This window comes from Corythoichthys intestinalis, chromosome 2 (assembly GCF_030265065.1).
Source record: "Corythoichthys intestinalis isolate RoL2023-P3 chromosome 2, ASM3026506v1, whole genome shotgun sequence".
Taxonomy (NCBI): Eukaryota; Metazoa; Chordata; class Actinopteri; order Syngnathiformes; family Syngnathidae; genus Corythoichthys; species Corythoichthys intestinalis.
This window is the reverse complement of record NC_080396.1, coordinates 44,655,265-44,671,186: the sequence shown is the minus strand read 5'-3', so window position 1 is coordinate 44,671,186 and position 15,922 is coordinate 44,655,265. Positions and strand designations below refer to the sequence as shown.

General features: G+C 38.1%; 1 protein-coding gene across 5 annotated transcripts in view; it reads left to right on the top strand.

Moving 5' to 3' along the window:
* The window catches only part of LOC130912452 (diacylglycerol kinase zeta-like), a 115,374-nt gene that overhangs the window by 31,645 nt on the left and 67,807 nt on the right, over positions 1–15,922 (top strand). For 2 of the 5 annotated variants that reach the window (XM_057830554.1, XM_057830552.1), the window contains exons 2-4: positions 11,342–12,523; positions 13,134–13,242; positions 13,328–13,423. In XM_057830554.1, coding sequence (XP_057686537.1) covers positions 11,508–12,523; positions 13,134–13,242; positions 13,328–13,423 — 1,221 coding nt within the window. In that variant the 5' untranslated portion in view covers positions 11,342–11,507. Of the gene's footprint in view, positions 1–4,964; positions 12,524–13,133; positions 13,243–13,327; positions 13,424–15,922 lie in introns of those variants that run through there. The other 3 variants (XM_057830557.1, XM_057830555.1, XM_057830553.1) reach the window with 2 other exon arrangements.

Genomic DNA, 15,922 nt, shown 5'->3' with positions numbered 1-15,922 from the left:
CAAGGCAAGGCAAATTTATTTGTATAGCACAATTCAACACAAGGCAATTCAAAGTGCTTTACAAAACAAACAGGTCATAAAAATCACATTAAATCAAAAGAACGTTAAAACAAAGGCAATCGAAACAGGAAATTAAATTATACATGAAAATCACAATAAATTGAAATCAGAAATAAAAATAAAGCAGAAAAGGAATTAAAAAGCATATAGCTCGAAGTTTGAAATATGTAGACAGTTATGGATATGCTGTGGTAAACAAAAGCGTTTTTATCCCTGATTTAAAGAGCATATGACACGAGAAAAAAAGTCTTAAATGGCATTATTATGTGAATTAGAATCATATTTTGAGACGATTCGACTATATACAACAATTTAGCAAAGCACAGATGACGAGAAATTAGTCTTTTAATCTGCCAGTTAGCCACGCCTACCATTATAGGGCTTTAGCGTCCCCAACAGGTGGATGACGTCAGCGGTAGACTTGGCTCATCGATTTTACTATTCAGCCCATTGAGGGGAAATTATTCAGAACGAGGAAAACGCGACGAAGAAAGCCGCAAAATGTCAGGTTTTAAGCACTTCAAATATAATAATTATGATCAGTTTTAAACATAACTGTCCAACCAAAATAATTTTTGAACAAGAATGAAGCACTGTAGTAGAAAAATGCTTGGCTTTATTAAATGCTTCTGTTTACCTAACATGGCTGTGACTCTTGGTGGACATGTAGAAATTACAAAAAACTCCTCATGATCACTTCTGGCATTTAATTTATGTCTCAAACGTCTCCACACGCACACACATTCATTCCAAAGCGGCTTCCTTGCAGAAACTGTTTAACAATGATTGACAGCTGCTGTGCTGTGATGTCCGCTTCTTTGGCAAGATCAAAGATACCAGCATCGTTAATTTTAATAAGCAAGTGCTGCAGTGACTGTGAGGTTCAAAGAGCGTGTGAGGCTCTGCGCAGAGCAGAAAGCAGGGCGTATGTGGATTAAAAAAACATAAAAACTATCGCACGTCTTCGCGATGGGACTATCGCGCACGCACACATCGCGATGGCGATGTTTAAACGATATATCGTTCAGGCTTACTAAGAATAGACATAACTAGTGCCAATAGACCCTACCCACGTGACGTCACAACTCCGCTCTCCTGAATGGTACCGCCCAATTGTCCGTCAAAACATAGTGTTAACCTGTTACGGCTACGTACATTCCTCCTATTTACGGCGTGTTTTTCTGCTCCTTAACATTAATAATCAAAATGGTGAAGGCGTGTGTGGCTGTTGGTTGCACTAACAGAGAAGATGGAAGGAGAGACTTGAAGTTTTACCGTATTCCGAGGGATCCAAAGAGGAGAGCAAAATGGACGGCTGCAATTCGACGTGAAAACTGGGCACCAAAAAATCACCACAGACTATGTAGTAGTCATTTTATATCCGGTAAGATGCATTTAAGATATACTTAGAGGGTTTTGGGCCGACAAATAACCACAATTAAGATCATTGCTAGGCTAATCGCCGACAACATACACGTATGTATGTAGTGAGAGTGCTATCGCTAAACCATATAAACATTAAAAGCCTTAACTCCATTGACAAACGACATGAAATACATTAGACTTGACAGTGGATGTTAGCAATAACAAAAGATTTTGAATTGAAAATTTCGTAACTCACCTTTCCAAGCACAAGATAGATTCCTGCTGAATTTTCGTGGACGAGGACCTGTTTCACCCAACCAGCGACGAAGTATTTATAAGCCTCGAAGCTCTTGAAGTTTTTCAAATTTTCGTGAGAATAGGCTGATTTTGTGTGGACAAGATAATTGTAAATATCAGCGTAGCAGATGTCAGGCAGACAGGGCGAAGACAGTGGGTCGAAAAACATCGATTTGGGCATCAAGTATGGATCTGGCGACTGTATAGAACGAAGCTTTTCCACATAACGCCTTTTATGCAACACATCCAGTGAGTTTACGGCATCAGAAAGCACCGGGTCTTCCATGAAATGCATTTTAAATTCCTCGATCAATTGAAACAATGCTAATACACAGACAAAATGACGGACAAGTGGGTGGAACCATACAGCGAGCACGTGGTTTTGTGACGTCGGTGGGTAGGGTCTATACCCATACTGAGTATCAGATCAGGACTAGTTTTAAGATCAAAATAGAATAAAATAGATCGAATTTTATGATTATTGACTGTAGGTAACACACGAAGCTAAAACCGGCTTTTTTTTCACAAGGACTACAGAAATATAAAGACATTGTCTGAACTGTTGAGTACAATTGGGCATTGTTTGAATTTGGACATTTACGATCCCGTTTTGTTTAAAAATGTGAGAGCCAATCTTGTCTGCTAGGTGAAAATTGGGCTAAAACTCGCATTGAAATGGTCCTTCATGTGTGGATTGACACCAACAGCCACAGTCTCCCAACCACATGTCATCATAAACAGAGCATGAAAAACAAATGACAGCAGCACCACTGCCTTGGATTCCACTTATTACAGGTTCCGCTTATGATTATGTCAAATGATTTGGGAAAAGGTCAGTGATAATCCTGTAGGAAAAGTTTGACCTTTTTTTGTAAACTAGGTTTCAGAAAGCAACTTTGTACATTACCATTACCAACAGCAAATCTGAATAGTACATTGAACTAAAGCATGTACATTAACATCAGCAACAGCAAACCTGAAATGGCTCATTGAACAAAAGCACCCATGATCTACGATGATGTATGGTGAAATGCAAGATTAAAAATTCTGTACGACAGATAAACATTTACACCCAAATTCAGTACTGTCCTGTTTGTTTTCCTATTTAAAAGACCATTCTAAAACCAAGTTTTTCTAAATTTCCTTTGGCATGTAATCAGTGTTATGTGAGACATTGTTGGCATAGTGGATGTGTGATGTCAGGTAATTGGTTCGAATTACTCCTTCCTTGAGTGAAGTTGGCATTTCCCCTCAATACCTGCATTAGCCCCCCCCCCCCCCCCCCCCCTCCAAATGTAAAATATATGAATTGAACATTCAAAATTGTTTGTAGTTGTATGGTTTCTGCGGTTGGCCAGTAATGTTCAGGATGTATCTTAGCTCTCTTCCAAAGTTTGCGGATTCTATTGAGGATAAATGTTTCAGAGAATGATGTCATATGTGTAAATTGTCATGAATTTCAAGGGTCACTAAGAGTGACTAACTTTTATTACACAGTATGATGCTTACACAGTATGTAGTTTAGTGTTTTGTAGTCACTTGTTCATCCAATTCACAGGTGTCAAACCGATTCCAGAAAGGGCCAAGTGGGTGCTGGATTTTGTTCCAATCGATACTGTGCAGAGAGTTTAACCAATCAACTTCCTACTGAAACAAGCAGCACCTGACAAAGTTTAACTGATTACACATGTAAAAGATCTGATTGGTGAAAAGGTGTCCTCCTCTTCATTGGTTGGAAAGCAAACCTGCACCCACTTGGCCCTTTCTGGAATCAGTTTGACACCTGTGATCTAAATCTTATGCAAAGTTTCAGCAGTTTTATTTTCGCCCATTGTCCCACTGCCTCTCTCCCCAAATCAACTGGGATGAGCAGGAGGATAAACGTTGGGGAGAATGGAGGGATGGATAATTTTATTTTATCCATTGTTTTTCTACACCATTTACCTTTGCTGCATTTTATCTAAATTTCATCAGCGTTAAGTGGGAAAAGTGTTTTACTTTTTTTAGTTCAGTATTTTTGAGCTGCTAATACTGTATTACATTACTGCTGCTCTATTTGCCAAGTTCGGCAAAATAATCACCATTATAAATGATTAAAAAACGATTTTCATTATGGAGACTGCCATTTACCTTTTCTATGAACAACTTGAATGACACCTACATTCATTCATTTATCATCTGCACAACTTGTTAATGAGGGTTGTGGGGTACCACCTACATATTTTCAAATAAATGTTACCCTAGAAACAACTAAATCAACAGATAATCAGAAGGACAGACACACTAGGCTAGGGCACACACTTGACAAGACTTAACTCAAGGCATGACAATTGACACTGCCTTGTTTTATTTTACCATTGATCTGGCCCAAGTATTGCCGATACAGATATGATTTAATGTTTGAGGTAGATATCAAATTGCTAAATATCGTTATAATAATAATAATATTTTTCATGGCCTTCAAGGGTTTCTCTGTTGATGGATTTATATTTTGTATGTGCGGGGGGGGGGGGGGGGGGGGTGGATGAACGATGCTATTGTTTATCGCGATAATTTTTGAGGAAATTATATAATTATACAAAAACTGTTATCATGACAGGCCTGTTCATTATGTCAATGCTTTTGTTAATATTGTGCAATACAAATTCTTTCATTTACGCATATTGCATCTCATAAGCCATTTTGAGGAAACTACTCATTTTAGTGATAAAAAGTGTCCATCCTTTATTACATTAACAGCCTAAACATAATGTTCACGTATGTACTTTGAGCCCGCTGCAGTATGCTCTTCCAACTGACAATCAAATGTACAAGGCCAGTAAGATAAAAAACCCAGTTAACCACCTTCACTTATCAGAACTAAGTCTGTATGTTGCAGTATCTCTTTTGTGGAAGCCCAAGAAATTGGATGTTTGTTTGAACACGAATGATGAGTCATAAAAAAAGTAATTTAAAAATAACTTGACATTTACCCACCATGCAATATTACAGTGTTATTTCTAACCCAAGATCTGTTGATATACAAACTCAGGTGGATAATATATTTAAGAGAAGTCACATCTGGCATCTCCCTCTCTCCTCCATGATAGGGGATTATAACTTCCGGAAACAGATGTTGCATAAGAACAACACACATTAAGTCATGCGCACTCATGTAAACGCGTGCACAAATACATGCCCACATGCACCCCCCCCCCCCCCCCCCCCCCCCCACACACACACACACACACACACAGTCTCACTCCAAACATTTTTCATAAGTTGGGAACACTGCAACTTTATAAATACATAAAACATGTCATCTCTAATATCTTTCAGATGATACAGATATGTATAGACAATGTCATAGTTTGAATACGAAACCAAATGTGCTTTGTCGTAAATTTATTATGTGGTTCTGTACACCTCATTATACCAAATCTGACACATAAATGAAGATTTAATATGTTTGAAAATCAATTGTCTCAACTACAGTATAGTGTTTCTAGTAGAGGATGCAGCTCTTACTGGGTTTGCCTCTAAATTGTGTAACTTTATCATCATCATTTTGTCACGGTCAAATGAACATCCAGTCTCCTCCCAACATAATGGTTTGGACATAATTAGAATATGGTAACTATATACTATTTCTCTCAACAATACAAAAAAATTAACCCTGGTGGAATGAATTCCACATTTTCTGGAAACAAACAAAGTGTCTTTAGAAATAAGACTTCTTTTAGCCAATATACTTTGTTTTCACAGATTTCTGTACTATTTCGCATTTTTGTAGTGTTACCGCTCTACTCAATCCTGGTTTTAAACGTTCTACACCTGGAATAACTTTTTTACACCACCAAATAACGCACATCTTGACATGGAAATACATGTTAGCGAAGTCGCTAATTAGCTTAGCGCTTGGCGCTAACTAGTAACATCTCAAAAACAACAACAATAAAAGCTAAACAGTACAAGAGGGTTCGTGTACTCACCTCTGATAGACGGACATGGGACTTAGCAAAACACTACACACACACACACTAGGTACTTTTTCCAATTAACAAGACTTGAACCTACTGCTGGACAACTGAAAGACAAGGAGCAATGAACTATCTCTCCTGCCCTCTCGCTCTAAAAACATAATTTGCGCACAGAAGCGCGACTGCCAGTTCCCTGCCTATCTCATACACAAATTTATTTTCGAGTCTTTTGAAAAGGAATAAATTTCTCCCACAGTAACCAGCTGCATCTATCATAACGTTGTGCGTGCGTCTGTGAAAGGTGTCCAGGCAGCAGAAGTGTCTTGAATTTCGTTACGCTACTAGCGGCTGTCATAAAGTTATTAGGGAAAAGTGCGTTTTTGAACATTTATGAATCGTAATCAAATCCTCTCGTGTCGAATCGCGATGCATCTGATAACTGAGTTTTTTGGCACACCCTTAATATGTGAATGGCGGAAAACACTGAGGTGACTTGAAGTTCCCCTCTGAGACCCCCAATTTGGCCAAATTTCAAAGTTGCCCTATATGCATGTGTGATACATCATTGGAAAGCTTAAAATCTCAATTTTCTGGGGGAAGAAAAGTTTTGAACAGGAGGGTATTTTTAAAAAACAAAATTTTTTTAAACAGCAGAACCCTAACTGGAGGTGAGAGCACGCGAGAGCAGAATTAAAGACGCCATGATTTTAACGAGATATTATCGGGTACTTACATTTTTTTATTCAAAAACTCCACGTAGCATGTATCACCAAGTGTCAAGACACAGCTGTGAATGGCCACAGCTGGATTTTTGGCGGATTTTATGGGTGAAACGTAGTAATATAACAAGGGTCGCGATGCAGAAATCGCAGACATCAAGGAGTGGTCGAGATGTTCTTTTTCATATATTTACCCTTAAAAAAAATTTTTTTCTGTGTTTGGATCGATTATTCACCACCTAAATTATTGGGGAAAATGCGACAGTAACGAAAAAACATACAAGAAACCTGATAGTTATGAGGTAGATATCAGTGTATTTTTTACAGATGTCCATTTTTTCATTGTGACTTAATTTGTTTAAAAGTTAAAAATATGCGAGTGAATAATTTTTAAAGTCGTTTTTTTAATGTATTTATTTTTAAAACTAAATATTAGACATTGATTAATGATTCTAAGCTAAAAATGACAGACATTTCGAATAATAAATATGAATACTTACCTTCGTTTTATGGCTAGGTTGAAACAAAAGCGGTTGCGCAACGTCTGTAAACGGGGGTTTCCAGGGTAAAACGGACAAATTAAAAATAGTTCGGGGGCTTAATGCGCCATGAATCTGCTATGGCAGCATATAGACATATTGTTCTATCAAACACAACAGTTCCTTTGGCTTAAAATACAGCAGTTTATTTTAAAGAGGAATGCAAGAGCAGAAACTGCTTTTTCAGCCTTGTCTGTGTTTTTCGCCCATTACACAATAATATGTTATAGTATAAAGTAAGTAAGTTTAGTGCAGTCATGGACTATAGACCCTACTCACATGACGTCACAACCACGCCTCCGCGCCATATTGTCCGTCTACTCGTCGTGTTGACGCATTACCGCTACGTAAATTCCTCCTATTATGGCAAGATTTTCTGCTCGTTAACATTAATAATCCAAATGGTGAAGGCGTGTGTCGCGGTTGGTTGCAATAACAGAGAAGATAGACTGAGAGACTTGAAGTTCTACCGTATTCCGAGAGACCCGGAGAGGAGAGCGAGGTGGACTGCTGCAATTCGACGAGAAAACTGGGCTCCAAACGATTACCACAGATTATGTAGTAGTCATTTTATATCTGGTAAGATTTATTTAATATATATTTAGAGGGTTTTGGGCTGACAAGCACAATTAAGATCATTGCGTTGCTAATCGCCGACAACATGCAGTTTCAAATTCAAGATGCTTATTTCTTCCACCATCATTACATTTTGAATAATAATTAGCTGGTACCAAGTGAAAGAAGCTGGTTTCGTCTACGGATCATCAGTTAAACAGGTGTGTCCAAACCTTTTGCAAAGGGGGCCAGATTTGGTGTGGTAAAAATGCGGGGGTACCTTGGCTGATTTACATAGAACAATATATTTAAACAAATTTTAGCAAGCCCTTCTGTGTGTCACATTTGCTTTATTATTTTTTATAATTCATAATTTCAACAGTCTCGTCTTTGTGGCGTTCTCTTTTGACACTCGGGCTCTTGCGAAATACTGCTGCTGTGAAATTAAACTAGCTTCAAGTTGCTATAATTTCTCGCTGCATATCTTCCTTGTAATGTTGTCATACATGTCAGTGTGTCTTGTTTGCTAATATCGCGTCACATCGAACTCTTTAAAAACAGCGACTGTCTCTTTGCAAATGAGGCAGACACAGTTGTTGCGTATTTTATTGAAAAAATAGTCCAATATCCACTTTTCCTTGAAGCATCGGCCATCGCAGTCAACTTTTTTTTTTTTTTTTTGATTATCGCCATTTTAGAAAATTGGCGTAATGTTGCTGAGAGTGCTGCTCTTAAAGTTTTTCAAAGTTTCGTGTGAATAGGCTGAGTTTCTGTGGACAAGATAGTTGTAGATATCAGGGTAGCAGATGTCAGGCAGAGACGGCGAAGACAGCAGGTCGAAAAATATCGATTTAGGCATCAAATATGGATCTGGTGAATGAATAGACTGAAGCTTTTCCACATAACGCCTTTTATGCAACGCATCCAATGAGTTTACAGCGTCTGAAAGCACCGGGGCTTCCACGAATTGCACTATAAATTGCACGACAAATTGAAACCATTGAGAATACGGATAAACAAAGATGGACAATATGGCGGCCGGATACAGCGACACGTCATTCTGTGACGTCGGTGAGTAGGGTCTATAGTAAGCAGGCCAGTGTTTCCATGAAAAAAAAAAAAAAAAGTTATTTTCCAAAGCTGGATCCTTCATTATTCTACCAAATACAATCTGCATGCTGTGCACAAACCACAGAGACCATGAGACCTACAGCTTTCGGGAGCAGCAGCAGAGTAAATAAATAAATGTCACGTATCACTGGAGTTAAGTACTTGAAAATAACAGTAATTTAATGATACACGTTGATACGATGCGCATTGAGAGCAACTTTAATAAAAAATGTCTTTAGTTAGGTATATGGACTTAGGATCTGCAACCTTGTTGTCTCTTGTCTTCTTCCAAAATTACAACTGGGTGACGGCACTTCAGGTGTTCATTCACGGCTGAAGTGCTGCCGTGGTATGCAAGCTTGGCATAGCAGAGACTGCACACGACAGTGTACCATCCTTTGTTTCATTGAAATAAGTCCATGCTTTGGCCACTCTGGTGCGCTTTTCTGGCTTTGTGCCACTTTCCTCGCTTGCATCCTGAGCGTTCGCCATTCTCAACCTTCCATGCATATATTTTTTTAACCCTTCACTAACCGTCATCAATGACGTCGACTTCGTCGACTAGTCGTTACAGCTCTACACACAACACTCACAAAAAGTGTGGGGGCTTTGGTATTTCAGGATGAACCTACAACATTGCACTATAACCTTAACAGGTTTAAAAAAAAAAAAAGCACTAGAACCTTTTTCAGGTGAACGTAATATGATCTTTTAATGTTTGAATGCAAATGTTGTAGACATGTGCCGGTTACCGGTTTCACGGTTTACCGTGGTGTGAAAACGTCGCGGTTTCAAAACCACTAAAATTTTCCGTCATACCTTAGTACGGTATTCGCTATTTTTCATGTGCCAAAATGCAGCCGAAGTGGCTTGGTGCGGCAGCGCTCACCCCTTCCCGTTTGTTGCCGTGAGTGTCACTAAACAGCCAGCAAACCCAAAAACAAATCCTCCAAACACAAGGCGTACTTTTCTTCAACTTATTGAGCTCTCAAATCGTGGTGAAATATACAAATGAATACATTTAAAACGTTGTACAATTGTATTTTTCCACGTGTGATTAGGTTCAACAGGATATCAGTAGCACCATTAAAAAGTTCGCCAAAAACAAAACGCACATTTTCCTTTCAAATTCAATATACAAACTAACTAAAACTTACAAAGACGAATGTTAGCCTAGGCTAAGCTGGGGGACCAGCTTCATCGAGGTTTTATGTCTCACAGCCGCTGAGTGAGAGAAGCTTGAATGAAGGGGGGAAAGAAAAAGAATTGCGTCAAAGATCGCTAATTGAGAAAGGAAGTCTCACTCCTCACTTTTTTATTTATTTATTTATTTTTTTTAGATGAAACCTTTCCTCAACAATATTTACATTTTAACTAATTTATAAAACTAACTGATACATTTTTAACTAACTTATTAACTTATGAATTCTTTGTTCTTTTTAACACAAAGGCATGGCATCATGTAGACTAGAGTTGACAAAGTGGCTGAAAATGGCGAAACTTCACTTGAGCTTCCCCCCTCAAAAAAGTCATACAATATATATTTTTAATTTTATTTAGAAGTCTTTTTACTCTTTATAGCAATTATTTTGTTCTTACTCTAATATTGAGCAACTTGAGCTGTGGCTGTGGGTATAGTCTAGGTTCTATTTATTTTAATTTTATATAAAATATTTGTTATTTTTTGTTTATTTATTTTCACATTATAGTCATGTTCCAATTTGCAAATGTTTTGAAAAAAAATCCTGTTCAATGGAATATTTTTTTTTTTTTTAAACCCATACATCTCAAAATTTTGGAGCTATAATTGCAATACCGTGATACCGTGAAACCGCGGTATTTTTGCTCACGGTTATCGTACCGTGAAAATCTCATACCGGCACATGCCTAAAATGTTGTATAACTGTTACATATTTAATTTCCTTTTGCTTGCCTGTTTTTATTTATTTATCTTTTTTTTTGTAAAAAAAAAAAAAACCCTGAACAGCAAAATTCTCATTCAAAATCCAGCTGTTGTTAAAGAACATAAAGTTTTGAACAAATTACTGAAACACTTTGAAGCAGTTGGACATGTCCATTTAAAAGTTTAGATGACCTATAAAGGTTTTATTGCCTAGTCATTCTGAAATTTCACCTACAAGCCAAGTACTATAAACCCAACCTTTTGTAATTATGCTTTTCACCACACCTCTATTACCTTTCCTCTGAATACAAGTAAACACAAAGTGGACTAAAGATGATCCCACATTCCTAATTGAACTATGAATTGCAAACAAATTGCCAGATAATATAAAATGCAAATGTGTTGCAATACCTGTCTTGGCGTAACCCTGCTACTAACCAGTAAATATATGTCGATTAAAATACTGAGCACCTGCACATGCTCTGTGCACATTTACTAAATGCAAAGCAGCACTCGATTGCTGAGGTTTCCAGTTTAACAAAAGACACAACCTCTCATGTTGTCATGACACTGCACGGTTGTGTCTAAGACTTGAAAATGAACAAATTATACAGTACGTACACAGTATATTATAATCACGAATCATGCTTTGAACAACACAGCATTGCATCATTGACCCAATCGATTATTTCATGACACTGGTGGGAAAATAGTAATATATTTTTTGTAATAAGTTAGTAATTCAAATCTTATGACTGATGTTTGTAACGTAGACATAATGAGACCCTTTGAAGTCATTATTTATGCCAATTGACTGAGCTGTTTAATTTACAGAACAGCCTGTTTCCCTGGTGAGGTGGACCAGTGGGTGACCATCTTCCTTCTTTGCTACCTCTCCTGTCATCTGCACTGATAGCTGACCTTTGCACTTAAATCTCAGACAGGGAAGACCATAGACATGACCCTACTATGATCCAGCACATCTTCCAATCCAAACACCATGGATTTATTCTTCCAGCGTCATTTTCATCGATGGCAAAAGAGACAAAAGTACTCGGTTCCTGTCTCTCAGCCTGCAGTTCTAGTCAGCAAAGCACGGAGGCGTTCTAGTGTTGGGCTGCCCTCTGCAGCGCTACTAGAAAGCAGGCGTTCCTCAAGTGGCTTGCCACCACTTCCTTATCAGAGGCGCCCCAGTGTTGGCATTTTGGTGGCCAGTGGACAGAAACGACATTCCATTAAAGATGGCGCCTTCACCAACTCAAGCGACTCTGCAGATGAAGCTGGATTTGCGATACCTAATATTTCAATGAAAAAAGAAGGAAGTGCATTTCATTACAAACGTAATGGACACCAAACCTCCACAGTTTTTTCGAGTGGGCATCGAAGAAGGGCAGTGCGTTACTGTCGACCCTCCAAAGACAATTCAATTCAACCTCATTTGCTTTGTTCCTCCATGCTACTTGCAAGTGTTGTCCAGATGGGTAGTAGTGCAAAAGAAAGACAAGCGGAAGAATCTAGTGTCTCACTTAGTTCCTGCTCTGGATCAGATGGTGAGAATGCCTGCGTCCAGGAAGAAGAGGAAATCGAAGTGAAAATTGAAAATCCCAATCAAATAAGAGATGACGGGCCTGGAACTCGAGTGCATTTACCCAAAGTGGTTGCAAGGGAAAGCATTAAACCACGACCCTTCCTTCGACCTCCTCGTTGTCTAAGACGGAACTCCTCCCATCTCCTCCCAGCTGAGTTCATCTATCGGACCAGCGAAATGCGTTATGGCCTTTATGGTCGCTATAATCATCGGAGGTCGAGTAATGGTCCTGAAGTTATAAACACACGGTTTCAGAATTCCACCAGCAGCCGCAGTCTAAAGCAGATAGTCTCAGCAGATCTAAAGTTGGATCCTGAGCCACTACTTTATGAACCTACTCTCCCTAAAAGCAGCTCGTCCCAGCTCAGTGAATCGGAGGGCTTGACATACTATGATCCATATCTGGAAACATGGGAGAACTTCCTATCGTATGTAATAAACTTGCTATTACAAACATCAATTTAGACGCGCTGTGATACATTCAGTGGCTTGCCTAGGTTTAGAAGTAGGGGTGCATATGGTTTTCAGTTGAGGACTAGAGGTTCTTTAGTGTGCATGCGTTTCTTAAACACTGCCTCCTCTGCCATCTCACAGAATAGACAGAATTATTATGAATTAAACATGAATACCATCGGTACTTTTGAATGAATAACACAACCACTTTGTAATAAAATGACTGCTGTTCTAACATCTTTTTCGTGGGATTTTCTGTAAATTTCGCACGGTAGAGCGTACCTGACTATCAGCCTCACCACCTAAATTTCATACAATTTAAGAACAAAGCATACCGGTACACACATACACATAGAAAGCCCTGTTTTTTTGTTTTTTGTTTTTTTTTGCGTCACTGTGGCAAAATGACCAAAGTTAAAAAGTCATTAAAAACGCCAAGGTAACATAGACTCTTGTACCTCTGCTTTGTAGTACCTTCTTTTGATAAACAATTTACATTGTGGAATTCAATACTTTATTTTGGATTGTCCATGAAACTCGTCTCCTCTAAAACTGAACATTTTCTCCACTTTTTTCTGTTTCCAGGAAAGCAATAGCAAAATCTGGTCTACAAAATCTGCCCTGTCAACCCACTACTTCATCTTTAACTCGACTAGAGCCAGAATCAAGGATCCGCAGCACTGTTGACTGGACTGTGAGTAAAAGAACCTAAATAATAAGTTACTATTGCAATATTTCTCTTTCTTCCCCTATATCTATGAATATATCTACATCTTCAGGAGTCTGCTCAGTATGGAGATCATATCTGGTTTGAGACTAATGTGTCTGGAGACTACTGTTATGTGGGAGAACAACACTGCATTGCCAGAGGACTGGTTAGTATTGCACTTTATTATCTTGTCATTTCTCTCAGACCTATCAAGATGGCCATTTATCCTTCTGTTTTTCTAGCCACCCATACATCTCTATCTGCCTGTCCATCACTATAGAGCTACCTTAATCTGTGTCAGACGTTTTTACTTTGTTACCCCTGTCCCACCTTACCATCCCCCACTTGCATATTATTCCCATGGTGGCCCATTGACACCGCATGACACAATCCCCATTAAGAGTATTGTATTTTTTGGAACACACTTTTGTTTATAGTACATCCTCTATAAATCATGTTCCAGAACTAGCTTGGGTTCAAGCAAGATTATAATTTCTGCAAACAACTGCAAATTATACTTGGGAAATTATGATATTTGAACAATGAGGACAATTTAGTTGTTCATGCCGTAGACTTAAAACATTTGGGTTTATTGTCATAAAAAATTGAATGGTGATGACATTAAATGACAACAGCAACACTACATTGGAATTTACAGTATGTTTGGGTTGTTCGCAGTTTATCGAATCCATGACTTAAAAGATAGAGAATTTATTCAACCAACCCATTATTATGAGCTAAAGTATTGTAACGTTAAGTTGCCCACGGTGTGCATCATATTACACTGATTATTTAGGCAATAACTGAAATTGAATGTCTATGCTCAGTCTTATTTTGATATTGCTTGTGAAGACTTATTTTTACTAGAGGCAAAACTATGGTGAAAAACAGTGGTATGGAAAAGTTTGGGCATGCCTAATAATTCTCAAGATTTTCCCTTAGAAATAATTGGTTGTGTGGGTTAGCAGTTTCAGTCAAATTGATAAAATAGCAGAAAAACAGCAATATTTGAGAGGTGAAAAAAGATTTAAAAGAGTGACATACAGTGTGGTAATTATTGAAATGATTTATTATTTTAAAGAAGCCAAGTGCGTAAGATTGGAGACCCCAACAGAAAAATTACATCAATATTTGGTATTATCCTGCTTTTGCAAAAATAACAGCCTCTAAACACTTCCAATTAGGGTATAGATTCTGATTTAAAGTATTCTGGACCATTCGTCTCTACCAACATCTCCAATTCAGTCAGATTTGATGGTTTCCGGGCATGGAAAACCCACTTAGGATCACACCACAGGTTTTCGAGAATATTTAGGTCTCGGAACTGATCCTTACAAAATGTTGTAATGTTCAGGCACGAACATCACTCACCTTTCGGCGAAATTCGCCGTTTTGAAGTAAAAAAGGGTGACCTACATGAATTATGTAGATCCGAGGAGAAAATTTTTCGGGGGGGGGGGGGGGGTGTCATAATTCCATCTATCTAACGACATGTTTTATTGAAGTTACTAAGCCTGTCGCGATATGCAATGAGTCCATTTATCGCAAGGTAAATAAAAGTGAGGGCGGTAATTTTCACGGCTGCGTTTTATCACTGCGTGCGTGCGTGCGTGCATACATTTGTGCGTGTGTGTATATGACATATGAGACTTCAGTTGTTGTGTCCAGATGTTTATTGATCATCAACACGCCATAGAGTTACAGTTCACACATACAAAATAAGGAAACACATCTATATTAAACACTGTAAAACGTTAGCATTGCTACATTGAGACTAATGGGGAAAAATGACTACCTATTTTAGCCTGCTATAAAACATTGGCAGCCTTTTCCAAAACGCAAACTTGCGGTTAAAGGGTGACACATCAAACATGAAAAATCGGTGGTTAACAGCATTTGCAAACGAAAAAAATGAAAAAATCTATTAGCAATACCACAAGCAATGACGAAAAGTGCTTTTTGCGGCGTGTAAAGTTGTTAGCAGTGTAGCGAACGTACTTCCGGTGAACATTTAAAAAATAAAAGCATGTCACGTTTGTCAACGATTTCTGGAGTTAATGCCACATACATCAGAATTAATACAATAATATGTAAACACTATAATACTACAGAATTCAGATTCTACACTAAGCATAACTTTAAAATAACACCCTTTTTAAAAATATGATTGGCAATCAATATTATAATTAATATAATACCCTATTATTATAATATCCCCCAATTTTCCACCTTGTTACACTATTATATACAGTATAGTACAGTAGTAGTATACTATAAAAATAATGCTAGATACTTTTTTTTTTTTTTAAAGAATTGTTTTGAATCATGTTGGAAAGGCGAAGTCACTGAATTTGTTTACATTCCATTCTTTCGCACTAGTAAATGCTATCAGCTAAGCCTGCACAATATATCGTTTGAACATCGCCATCGCAATGTGCGCATGCGCAATAGTCACATCGCAGGACGTGCAATTGTTTTTCTTTTATTCACCATTCAAATTTATGTTTTACTTCAGAAACGCATCAAGTTTGCAGATCCTGGATGAAACAGAGTTATATAAATTAGGGCCGATGGCGCCATTTTTCAGCGCATCAGAATCGGGTGAAAATGGTCGGGTTTTTATTTAAAAACAACATACGTTCATGTTTTTCTGCTTCATGCTCGT